General features: G+C 36.1%; 3 protein-coding genes across 3 annotated transcripts; 2 read left to right on the top strand and 1 right to left on the bottom strand.

Annotated features, from left to right (window-relative positions):
- Window positions 1-248: 248 nt before the first annotated feature.
- LOC137742408 (actin-depolymerizing factor 1-like) lies at window positions 249-2624 on the bottom strand. Its single transcript, XM_068482266.1, has 3 exons — window positions 2490-2624; window positions 611-876; window positions 249-535 (listed from the first exon to the last, which is right to left on the bottom strand). The coding sequence occupies exons 1-3, from the start codon at window positions 2490-2492 to the stop codon at window positions 385-387; spliced, it is 420 nt and encodes a 139-aa protein (XP_068338367.1). The 5' UTR covers window positions 2493-2624; the 3' UTR covers window positions 249-384.
- A 5030-nt stretch (window positions 2625-7654) lies between these two features.
- LOC137741555 (histone H2A) lies at window positions 7655-8664 on the top strand. The gene is made up of 2 exons (XM_068481252.1): window positions 7655-8002; window positions 8193-8664. The coding sequence occupies exons 1-2, from the start codon at window positions 7793-7795 to the stop codon at window positions 8433-8435; spliced, it is 453 nt and encodes a 150-aa protein (XP_068337353.1). The 5' UTR covers window positions 7655-7792; the 3' UTR covers window positions 8436-8664.
- A 1118-nt stretch (window positions 8665-9782) lies between these two features.
- On the top strand, window positions 9783-12414 carry LOC137743759 (glycine-rich RNA-binding protein 4, mitochondrial-like). The gene is made up of 5 exons (XM_068483702.1): window positions 9783-10140; window positions 10612-10680; window positions 10790-10896; window positions 11019-11081; window positions 12020-12414. Exons 1-4 carry the CDS (start codon window positions 10044-10046, stop codon window positions 11064-11066), a joined length of 321 nt encoding a protein of 106 aa, XP_068339803.1. The 5' UTR covers window positions 9783-10043; the 3' UTR covers window positions 11067-11081; window positions 12020-12414.
- The last annotated feature ends 233 nt before the right edge of the window (window positions 12415-12647 follow it).

Genomic DNA, 12647 nt, shown 5'->3' with positions numbered 1-12647 from the left:
CCCCGCTGGAATTGCTCGAACGAGTCGTAGGAAACACAAATGCTATCATATTTTGTGTATTTGCGCACAAAGCCTCATTTGCTTGAAACACTCGAATTCACAGCCTACTCGTACTTATCCTCCAACGTTAAATCATAACAGGCACACAAAACAATGATTAGCTTCTAAATGTAACTATAAGGACACACTCATTGCATAAGTTCTTTCATCTCCGTCTACAAACCGAGATTGCAGGACTCGTTCTAGTCGAAGAAAACACAGTACTATAAATTTCAAACCGAGTATTACAATCCAGTCAGGTTCACAACCCCACAAACTATTAACATTCCACTTAAAAAGTAAAACAGAGCTTGAGAAAAATGGCCATAACAGAGACCAGGCTTCTTAGTTTGCACGACTTTTGATAACATCGAGGCCTATCTCAGTCGGATCAGTAGCCTGCAGCTCAACTTGTATGCCATCCAATTCTCTCTTGAACCTGTCCTTGGAGCTTGCATAAATCATCTTGTTTCTCACCCTTGCTGTGTCGGGAGACCTATGAAAACAGCAAAGAACATAAGCAGAAATGACACGAAAAAAAGAGAGACGCGTTTTTAGGTTATAATATTACCATCCGATGAAGAAAATCCTGCTTTTCTGACAATTCTCTGCAGTCACAAAGTCAAAATCATAGACAGCATATCTGCATTCATTATCAGGAAGGTTTGCAGTAAAGTCTTCGTAGCTTTCAGCTGGCTCACCGAGTTTCTCCACAATCACCTCATTTTTCTTCTCGTCAATCTTGAACACTATGAAGCGATATGTTCTCTTTGCCTTCAATTCCAGAAACTTCAGCTTGCAGTCATCATCCACAGCAAAACCGGACGCTGCGTTAGCCTGTTCATCGGATGAAACAGAAGATAGATGTTATTCTTACCCAATTTATGTCCACAAAACCAACACGCACTAGTTTTGAAACAATAAATATGTATTCACTGTCCTACTCGGCCAAACAATAAGCTCAAAAATTCTCAAGAAAACAATTAATAATATCTAAAATTAGATAGAGGAAAAGTAAGTGAGAGAGAGAGAAGGAATGAACAAGGGTGAACGAGGGATACAAATGTGAAAGGGATGTGTATGGAACGACACACAAAATGAAAACTGAAAACAATTTTGAAGTTGTTTTCACTTTCAAGTCTTTGTTTTCATATAATCTCCTTCATTTCTCCCGTCACCCCTCCCACCACCTCCCTTCATCCTTTCCATTCCTCATTTCTCCCATATACTCTCCCTCTACATTAGCACAAAAAAATGAAAACTAAAAATAAAAAAAACCGAAATGGTTATCAAATGGGCCATAAAGGTTGCAAGTTTGCTGGTCATAAAAGGAATGCAACTTGGATGCAATGATCGTTATAAAACCTTCGATGGAGATCTTAAGAGACTATTCCATAGATTCATTTCATTTCCATTCCTTGAGGGTTGGTCAGCCCTCCCATCCTTCCTCTTCTTTTTTCTCTCTCATTCTACAGGTTCTATCTCACCCAATTTCTTAAAGAGTAGTACGTAATGATACAGCATTCAACTTGAATCCCTTCGATTTAAGCCTGTACTATGCAGGTTGGCCTAGAGATTAGATATCTAAACTAAACAGGAATAGACCAGCAGTCTGAAACCAGGAATGCTCAGCATAACGAATGAATAAAAAAGGAACAAGGCTACTTGAGGTACGTTTCTTATTTAGTTAAGCTTCAGTTCTAGATTACAGACTCTCTGTGATGCGTCCAAGTTACACACTGCCCGATCCCGATTTCCATACAGTGTGCACTAGTGCTAAACTTGCAAGATTAAGATCTAATTCAGCATCGCAATATTCGTAAGGAATCAGATGGGATCACACAAATTAGTTCCGATCAGTGATCAGCTGGTTGATATTATTCCAGTACCGAAAACCAACTCTCGATCAATTAACAGAATACCAAATGCCGGTGAGTTGACATTGTGATAATCTAAAACAGCTTTCTAATCAGATTTAAATCTCCATGCATCTAAAAATACACCCACATCAACTGTTAGACTAACAGAAATGATGCAACGCAACTATGTTCAAATTTCACAATAAACATGACCGGACCGATAGCAAAACACCAAATATATATATGAAAAGAAAAAAAAAACACAAACCCACCACAAAGAACCAAAAATAAAAATACCCAGAACTCAAAAGATGAGGACTATATTTATATGTATGTGATCAAAGCTAGTATCTTCGTCTACTGACAACTAAATGACACAAAAATCAAAACAAAACCCAAATTCAGATCCGATGATCGATAACAATCGATTCAAACAAGTGCATCCAAAACCCATCACAGATGATAACGCAGCGATCAGAGATCATAACCCAAAACCCATTAAACAGCCGAAATAAGAGAAACAATAATAAATAAATAAAATTATACAAAAAGCAATGCGCAGGGAAAGAGAAGCAGCAGGGAGATACCGACCATTGCGGTTGCAGAAAAATCTATCCCCAAACGAAAACGAGCTGAGTTGCTGCGACTATGGCAGAAAATGGAGGACTGATTGCTCTCTGGCGTTTGGTGTGTGCTTTGAACGGCTTTTGCTGCCGAGACGGTGGTGGTTGTTGTGGCTTCTCCTTCACCTACTTCCCCACTCCCTCTCTAAATATCATCATGGTGGGCGTGTCATGCGTGACAACGGGCAAGGAGAAGGTTGGTCTGTCCTATCATGGCTTGACGCGTGTAGGTCAGGGTTGGGAAAAGACTGATAGGCCCTTTGTTTTATGTGGTGGGTCTTCCGACTTGCCACCCAGCTGGAAAATCGAGGCTCCTTTTTATTGGCGGACTCAAAGTGAATAAAATTTAACTTTTGGGGGTAGTTAACAGGAACTTCAATGAAAAGGGTTTGAATCAGTAAATATTTAACCACAAATCATCTTAAAATGTTATTTAACTAAAAGGATTTAAAGTTTAATAAAAAAATCATCCAAAATTATTGTCTACGGGTCAAACTTACAAGCCCAACCCACTACAAATCTACACTTTCGTAAATATCCCTAAATGATTTGACATTGTCTTCACTCTTCACCAACCTCAACCCAGCACGAAACCGCCATAATAACTTCATATCTTCCTATCAAATCGAATTCCACCATTTAAAAAACAACCAAATCAAAGTTGAAAAATGAAGCATTCATCGAAACAAAGCCATTGAAACAAGTTTAAAGAAGTTTAATGGCAGAAACTAGCGAAAAAGTGTTTGGGAAAAAAAAAAGAACCAAAACATAAAAATGTTTCTGGATAATCCAAAACATAACATTGTTTCTAGAAAAAAAAAATTAGAGACAGTGTTTGTTTTGTCTGTGCACAAACAAACACGATATCTGGACAGAAAAGAACTAAAATCCAGAAACAGTGACTTAAATTTCAGAAACAGTGACTTAAATTTCAGAAATAGTGACTTAAATTCCAGAAACAGTGATTTAGTTCCAGAAAACGGTCTATGTTTTAACCTTTAACTATTTCTTTTCTTTCATGCATCAGTTGATTATATTTAAAAAACATGGTGCTTATTTTGCTTTGAATCCAAATACAGTGAATTTCACTATTTCTTTTCTAGCTTACATTTAAGAAACAGTGTGTCTATTTCATTTGGATCCAGAAACAGTGACTTAGATTCCACTAGCTTACATTTAAGAAACAGTGTGTCTATTTCATTTGGATCCAGAAACAGTGACTTAGATTCCACTAGCTTACATTTAAGAAACAGTGTGTCTATTTCATTTGGATCCAGAAACAGTAACTTAGATCCAGAAACAGTGTTACTTAAAATATAGAAATAGTTTATTTTTACAATCCAGAAACAGTGACCCGTCGTTATTATTGAATAGCATGCAGATCTCAAATTTATTTTCTGGAGAAACAAACGATGAACTCCACTAACGATGAAAAATTGAAAAACAGTACCTCAAATACATTATGAATAATAACGACGATCACATTTCAATGAAATAATACAAAATATAAATAAAATAGCATGAGGATCTATATTTTTGTCTCAAAGAAAAAGAAGAATGTCTGCAAAACAACGATGAACTCCATTAACGACAAAAATCTGGAACTCAACCTAAAAAAGTTAGGAGTAAAATCGATAAATCATAATTTATTATAGTTGGGCCATTTTTAGTTGGAATACTTTAAGATGGGCCTTATACTAATTATTAAACAAAACTTATAACATGATTTTTTATTAAAACTAAAACTTTTCAAATCATTTTCATTAGTTTTCCTTAGTTAATAGTCACTTATGGGTGGGCATTTTTAATGGGTCAACTGGTCTGACCAATTCATGTGAAATGGGTTGAGTTAGTTCCGTTACAAAAGTAGGGATTTGGATCCTGGATCCAAATTGTGGGAACTCTAGGGATTCTCACATCTTAGCCATACATTGTGTATTATGTGGTAAAAAATCATTTGATTTTTTTTATTTAAAATTAAACACAAATAGTACCTAACGAAAATTGGTCACACAAAGTACGATGCACGGCTATAATATGAAGATTCTTAAGATCTCCACAAAATGTGTCCAGAGAGGACCCTCTTCCCAAAAGTAGAACAAAAATTGTTTTTGGGGTACAAACTCAACAACCTGCTGATATGCGGTTTATAATGTCATAAACTTGTGGAACATCTCACGTATATAAAAAATGTTCTTTGATAATTATTTCGTTTTTTTCTTTGCGATGGAGAGACTGTGTATAAATGAAGGGCTGAAAAACGGTGGAAGAAAGGAGGGAGACAGTAGGAAACAGAAAAGAAATATCCCACATGTTATATCAAGCTACCACATAACATGGACTCAAACTATGCATAACTCAACACTGCCCTAATTAAGGCATAAGAATGAACTTGACAAATGGGTGCCAAAGGTTTCGTTTGGCAGCTCGTATAAAAAATACGGCCCAGTTGTTTGGTATTTTATGTGTTAAATAGCCATGGATAATTAGTTTGCACCGGCTAATTTAATACACCCTACACTTGACTACTTATCCTCTTCAAAGAAATTTTTTATTTAAATCCATATAATCTTTTTCTACACCCAACTTACTCTCTACATCCATATTAATTTCAATTAAACTATCAATATCTCTTTAAACCCAAATATCTATCTAAACTACCCTCACGAACCCAATTCAATATATAAATTTATCTTTACACCAATTTAGAAAATAAACCCAAAATCAGTTGGAGACAACTCTGTTTTTGAAATTATTTTCATATCTAATTCTTAAGTGTGCAAACCTACTACTCCATATTTCTCGGAAGAAAGTGCCCATGTAGGATGGTGATCCTCTTCTCGTGCCCATGCAGGATGGTGATCCTCTTCTCTTTTTTTATCGCTAGAGTCGAAAATATAGTCACAATGATATACATTGTTCTCATCTGTATAGGATGGATGATAATCGTTATCATCAATGTCCCAATCTTCTTCTGTTTTAATGCCACGCAAGGACTTTATCAAAGTCGTATTTGTTGTATTTTAAGTTGTTAGAAGTAAGAACAATTTTGCTAATTATCACTATGTTCCGGATTTGGACTTCACTTTTGGAGATGAATCCTTTCGCATTGGTTGATGGATGACACTGTTGCTTTCAAGAACTTTGAAAAGTACATTTCTTCACTCCAGTTGTTTTTACCTTGTCTGTTTTTCTTATGCATATGCCAAGCTATTTACTAGCGTTTTAGCTTCATTATTTTTATGTTTCAGTTGGTGGCAGTATTGAATTCCCAATGCCTTTTGGAAGAGTTATGAGTCCTACAGAGAAATTTATTCACGGGTTAACAAAGACCTTCTTTGCAAGCAATATACTTTTAAACTCTAAAAAAAATTAAAATCAAATGAAAAAAAAACGTGCATAAAGCGATTTATATTTTAGTTGAAGGATTCGAAACTTCAAAATTATCATTCATTAGTCAAAATAGACATAAGATAAAGATTGAGTGACAGTAGAGTTTGATTATTGAGTATGAATTTATTGATAACTTTTAGTTTTATTATTAATTTCATCTTGTATTTAACAATAATTATGTAATAGAATTAAAAAAACTAATTAATATTTAAAATTTAAGTTGGATTTATAATGAAGTTATATAAATTCAAATAAAATTTCTCTATTCAAGTCGTTGTATTATTAGTCAGGTTCATGGTAACGTTCGCTCCAGCGCATCGCAGGAATTACTGCACTCTCTCTTTCTCCCTCCCCACCTCCAATCAACATCAAGCAGATTCAAACACAAAACCAGCGGTGCCGAATCGAAACCACGTCGCGCCATTCTTGTTCATACACCTGTGGTGGCAGATCGAACCAGAATGGGAGAAAGCTCATCTGGGTTTTTAGTTTCAATGGATTAGAAGCTGTGAGAGAGAGAGAAAGAGCAACACCGATTTCCCTGTAAAGCATGAAATCGCAGCTTGCTGGCTAAGCGAGTGATCATCGATTCTGTAATTTGGAGGCTTTAATTGGTTTCTGAATTCGAAAGAAATTGAAGGTGGCAACGAGATCGAAAGCTGGCTGGGTTTTTTTTCATGTTGGTGTAAAGGCTGGGTTTTTTTGTTGTTGGTGTCATAATGGCTGCCTGGGTTTCAAAAAACATATTCTTTTTTTTTGTTTTTTTGTTAAATATTCAAAAAACACATTCCTCCGTGGGGAAGATGGTGATGGTTAATTCTTTCGGAAATTTTATTTGAACATTTGTAATTTATTTATACGCCCAACTTATTCTTTACATTCATATTATTTTTAATTAAAAAATTAATATCTCTTTAAATTCAAATTTACTATTTAATATACCTTCACAAATTTAATTCAATATGTAAATTTATTTTTACATCAATTTAAAAAATAAAATTCCAAATTGAATAATTTTTAATAACAGAACTAGTATCTCTTTAATCCCAAATTGAATAAAATCCCAAATTGCATAAGCATGGCGTGCTTTCGTTTATGTAATACAACATTACATCATAGTTGATGTAGTACAACATTATGGCGTTAAATTTTAGTAATAATTGACATTTGAAGAGAATCGAATTTAAGACTTCTCACTTACAAGTAAAGAGTAATACCGTTAAACTGTAGTACTAATTGACTCATAAAATTTGTTTAACAACCTCTAAAAACAAATTTCACATTCTCCAAAATTTGAAATAGCTAACCAGAATTGCAGCGGGAAATTGAAAAAAGGAAACATGGATCCACCAATATTAATATGTGCCACTTTTTAATCACCAAAAATAAGAAAACAAAAAACCAAGAACAAAAGGAGGGTACTATCCACGCCTCAAATTTTATTTTTTGTGCACCTTTTGTTAATTTATGTCTTTTGATTTTTTTCAATTCATTAGATCTGATGATTAGAAATTGAGAGTAATGTCAAAGTGTTTGAAAAGTAAAAAGATGCGTGTGAATAACACACCACTCGAACAAAAACAAAACAAAAACCTTGCTCCGCATTGGTCATTTACTCACTGCGCGGATGGCTACACAAGCGTCCACTACCGTCGATAAGACCCCCATCTGACGGCCAAAATTCTCTAACCTGCTCCTGAAGCCTTCGATATTCCCTGAAACAATATGATCCACAATACATCCCACCCTATAAAGCGCATCCTCAAACAGATTCCCAAAACCACTGTCTGAAAATTTTCAATTCTTTCTCTCCATTTCCGATTTGGGTAATTGAGTCAAAGGGGTCTCTCAGATTCTCAGTGATTTAGGGGTTGAGATATGGAGACTGGTGGTAAGTTGAAGAAAGGTGCCGGTGGAAGGAAGGGCGGTGGTCCGAAGAAGAAGGCGGTGACCCGGTCCGTCAGAGCCGGCCTCCAGTTCCCAGTCGGAAGAATCGGTCGCTACTTGAAGAAGGGGAGGTATGCTCAGAGAGTCGGGTCTGGAGCTCCGGTTTACCTAGCCGCTGTGCTCGAGTACCTCGCAGCTGAAGTGGGTTTCTCTCTCCTCTCTCTAGATTGATTTGTGGATTTGATCTTGTTTTCTCGGCTAGGGGTTTGAGTTTTGAGTGCCTATGTTGTGCTTAATTTTGGGGTATAGGGTTTGTTTTAGCAGCTTTTCCCCTAAATTTATGTTTGGTTGCTGAGGAAATTTCTGATGTGGGTTTTCTTGTTTTGTCCAGGTGCTGGAATTGGCTGGAAATGCAGCTCGGGACAACAAGAAGAACAGGATTATCCCAAGGCATCTGCTACTGGCTGTGAGGAACGATGAGGAGCTTGGAAAATTGCTTGCTGGTGTGACCATTGCTCACGGCGGCGTGCTTCCAAACATTAACCCAGTCCTCCTGCCCAAGAAATCGGAAAAGGCCGCCGGAAAAGAGCCAAAATCGCCATCGAAGGCTACCAAGTCTCCCAAGAAGGCTTAGGTTTCTCCCATCAAATCAACCCACCAAATGTTTAGCTTTTTATGAATCAAACCTCCATGTTTTAGATTTAGTTCGTGACCCTCCCCATTTGTATGTAATCTGTATGCAGGTCTATGTCTTTGTTGGTTGTAGGGAAAAGAGATATCAAGACTTGAAATTCCAATAATCTTATGTGATGATGATGTTCAAGTTTTAGGCTCATTGATCTTCTTGGAATCCATTTATGAAACCCCTTGTTTCTGGCATTACTTCCGTTTGGTATGTGTGTATGATGAGATGTGAGGTTCTCTTATTCCCTTTGATTTGAGGTGCTATTTGTTGATGGGTTGCTTTATCGAATGCTTTTGAAGAAAGGAACCTCCTTTTAGCTTTTCTCAGGCATATGATTTCCTGTTTTATGCCATATTCCTTTTGCCTTATTTAGCACCTTTCTTTAATCTAATCACTTGAGGTGAGTTAAGTAGTGGATTGAACAAGTTATATTCAAGGTTTGTTAAGGAGTTGATTGAATAACTCAGACTGGTTGATTACTGAGTAACTTGTTATATTCAAAGTTTGTTGACAGAGGAAAGAGAATGATATTCATACTATATTTTTGTATCATATTTTTATATTACTTTAGATAACATTTGACTAGGATAGTCATGTTATTTGAATTAATTAGAATTTTAAATTTAATTTATTATTTAATAAACTAATAATTAAGAAAAATTAGTTAATTAAAGAATAATTGTGGTATACAAGAAGTTTTTCTTTTTTATTTCTTTGAGTTTTGTAAATTTTTCAAATGATGTGACTGTCTATATCAAATGCTATTTAAGATGATATAGAAATGTTGTATGAATAGTATTACTCTAGAGGAAATGAGAAATATTTTTATCTTCAGAGGTTGAAGATGTATTATTCATGAAGGAATTTTATCGTTTCTAGTGTTGTCAAAAGTTTTTTTTATTTATTCAAACAGTCTATGAAATTGGTTAATTCTTTATTTTGATTTTTGATGATGAAAATTGATAAAAGTAGTTATTGAATTTATTCATTATAAATTATTTTGATCATCTCGTGAAAAACTTGTCAATATTTCCATTAAGCAGACATGTTGGGCTGACAAAAATGTTGTAAAAAGTGATCATGTCACGTAGTTCACATGATAATTTAATGAATTTGTTGACAAATTTTGTGATAGAAGAATCAAAATAATTTACGTTGAACAAATTTATGGACTACTTCTTTTTATTTTTATTGTCAGAAATCAAAATAAAGAGTAACGTCAAACTTATGCCTCCTTAAAACGATAGGATAGGATTAGTGAGTTCTTTCTCACTTCTAATCGCTTCAAAATGAAAATTCGTCCAACTTTACTCTCGATGCACCTTGGACTTGATCAGCCCAACCCAATCCTTGATACTAAATGAGAATTGATGTTTTTGGGAAGAATTGCTTGCCCAAATTTGCGACCTTTCTCTCGCCCAGCAAACCCAGCAAACCCATCTCGCGGCCTAGCCATTTTACTTGAACCACAGCCGGATCAACGAGCTTTCAGTAAGCTCATGACGGCGGTGTTTGGCAGCCATCTTCTTCCCAATAGACCGGCGCAGGGTAAGGTGAATGAGAGGCGCAAATGGCGTAGTTGGAATTCTGCGCATGTCTGTCTTGCCAAGGATTTTATTGACTCGCCACTCTTGCTCCAAATTGTTCGTTGCAGGTCTGCCAAACTTATCCCTTTCCTCTGATTTATTTCTTTTTGAGTTTTATTTTTCATTTTCTCCTGGGTCCATTTTATTTGAGTTAAATTTTGTGGTCGAAACCTTCTTTTTTGGACAAACAATACGGATAATTTACGCTAAATTCATCTAAACTGTCGAAGAAAACTCAAACTTGGGTGCAGAGGGGGAGTGCACTGCTCTAGCCACCTCCGCCAATCCCAGGTTGAAAACTTATCACTAGCTAAATCAATCACTATAAAGGGTTTGCAGAACTGGCAACGGGCGGTGTGCCCGCACTCTTGCACCGGAATTTGAACCCCCTTCCCTTCACTGTAGATAAGAGCAGTTTAGAATATCGCATTTGTATTTGAATTGTTTATGAAAGATATAACAATGAATTTTTGGATTTTAACTTCAAAAGCTTTTGATATTGTAATTATTCCACAGCTTAAGTTGTCTGTAATATGCAGGACTTTCCTGGGATGCAAACGAACCTGTTCTCAAGGAAGCTTTTGGAAAACATGGTGAAATAATTGAAGGTAACATTAAACTCTTTGTGGTTGTTATATTTGTAGATCTTTATTTTCTTGTGGATGATGTAATGATACCATGTACTTACTTGAGCGATTGGGTCATCGTATTAAACAGTTAAAGTTATATGTGATCGTGTGAGTGGGAAATCGAGAGGTTATGGATTTGTGAAGTTTACTTCTGAAGGTGAAGCCACCACTGCTCTCAAGGAGATGGATGGTCAGGTAGTTTCATCTATCATGATTAATTTCTTTGTAATTGGCATGTGTGGAAAGCTTAAAATCACCCGGCTACCTTCTTAGGAATGAAAAGTGGTATTATTGTTTCATGTTTGTGTTCTTTTCAGGTTCCTGATGGCAGACAAATCCGGTTGCAATTTGCACACAAGGAGTAGTGACATTGATTTCAGGTAAAATTTACTTAGTAGATAAAAGTTTCATAGGATTTAAGTGCTCCTCTACGCTACTCTATGTTTTGGTTCTTTCCATGGAGTTCATTGATGAATTTGTATACCGTCTAATTTTCATTGGTTGGAATTACTTTTTTAGTTGGGTGTGTATTCTTTCGTTACCACTTGCTGCTTCGGCTGCTAGCTATGCCTTATATAACCAAGATCCAATTTTTCATGCAAAGGAAGTTACCAATTTTTCATGTCTCGAAAACCTGGAAATTTTAACATTTTGGGAAGGGTTTCGGGTTAGGAAAATGATTTACCACCAAAATGTCCTGCTTCTCATGGATAGTAAAGGAGGTTATAGGCGGAGTTTGGCTTTTCATATTTCTGTCTCAGCAGATTGCTTGACCATCAACTGACACTGTTATAATGATTACTGCCAGTAGGATTTAGCTTACAATTGTCCAATTGATAATATGTATCGTATAATTGGTTAGATTGGTTACAAAACATGGTGTTCTAAGGGAGTGTGGATGGTGGGAGGGAGCATAGCTTAAACTTTCTTCCATTTGCTCCCTGGACATATTTGTCTTGAACATGTAGGTGAGGACTACAGAGATTTGCATACTATCTCAAAGTCGCATCTCCAAGGCTCCATTTGTTTTAGTACAGGGTTTGGTTGTTCTTAGAAGTTTTTCTGATCCAGTGTACGGTACTGTTGAAACTTGTGCATGATATAAGATATTAGCCATGAACCTATACCTGCGAGATCGTACTTTAACTGTAATCCAGGAAGCTGTTTTTTTGTTTATTTTGGAGCATGTATAATTTACGTTAGGATGCGTCAACTTACAGAAGAATACATGCTCTTTTTTCAGAGTTTAGCGTCTTCCATTTGCCAGTATGTCAAATGTTTAAGTGGTAATGTCATGTCTTGTTGCTTTATTGAGCAGGTACAGTGGACTGGAGGGGGCATGATGTGGTAGGTGGTGGTAACCAGCAAGTCCAAGTTTGAGTCGCTCACAAATTTTTGTCTTCAATTGATAATTCTGTGAAGTTCGTATTATAATTTTTTTGGAGTTCGTCTTGTTATCATAATTCCTTAAATGAAATCAATATATTTGAAGAGACTTCATCAAACGTTATTAAGAAACATATATGTTTCCCGTGGCATTAAGAGACATTTCCCTCATGGTGGTCAGTTGAAATTATCTGAATCGAAAACTTGTGTACTTTTAGTCTTACGTATGGTTTGGATCTTTTGGTACGGCAAGGGTAGCATCTCCAAGGCTTAGCAGTTGGATATTCTTACACAAAAATAGGGAAAGGAACTAAGACCTTCACGCCCTTCTTGCCCCAGCCCTCCTGGCCATTTTGAGGTAGTTTTGCATGAGTACATATATCACATAAACTGTGTTGGTTCTTGGGTACAAACACCACGCAGGTATTGCTTCTGCCGTTAAAAAACAAAAATCAGAATACAAGTGGTGTTTATGAGATTTTGGAGGAAACTAAACTTATTGAGATTGATTTAGATTATGGGTGGGCACTGTTTGTTGGATTTGAAACTAAACTTATTGA

Source organism: Pyrus communis, chromosome 8 (genome assembly GCF_963583255.1).
Source record: "Pyrus communis chromosome 8, drPyrComm1.1, whole genome shotgun sequence".
Taxonomy (NCBI): Eukaryota; Viridiplantae; Streptophyta; class Magnoliopsida; order Rosales; family Rosaceae; genus Pyrus; species Pyrus communis.
This window is presented reverse-complemented; position numbering and strand designations above follow the sequence as displayed.

Bases quoted from the DNA above. Each gene is read 5' to 3' on its own strand.
- LOC137742408 (XM_068482266.1), bottom strand. The intron at 536-610 runs GTAATATTATAA...CTGTTTTCATAG, and splicing joins AGGATTTTCTTCATCGGATG to GTCTCCCGACACAGCAAGGG.
- LOC137741555 (XM_068481252.1), top strand. From the start codon at position 7,793: ATGGAGACTGGTGGTAAGTTGAAGAAAGGTGCCGGTGGAAGGAAGGGC. The intron at 8,003-8,192 runs GTGGGTTTCTCT...TGTTTTGTCCAG, and splicing joins TCGAGTACCTCGCAGCTGAA to GTGCTGGAATTGGCTGGAAA.
- LOC137743759 (XM_068483702.1), top strand. From the start codon at position 10,044: ATGAGAGGCGCAAATGGCGTAGTTGGAATTCTGCGCATGTCTGTCTTG. The intron at 10,681-10,789 runs GTAACATTAAAC...CGTATTAAACAG, and splicing joins ACATGGTGAAATAATTGAAG to TTAAAGTTATATGTGATCGT. The intron at 10,897-11,018 runs GTAGTTTCATCT...TGTTCTTTTCAG, and splicing joins TCAAGGAGATGGATGGTCAG to GTTCCTGATGGCAGACAAAT.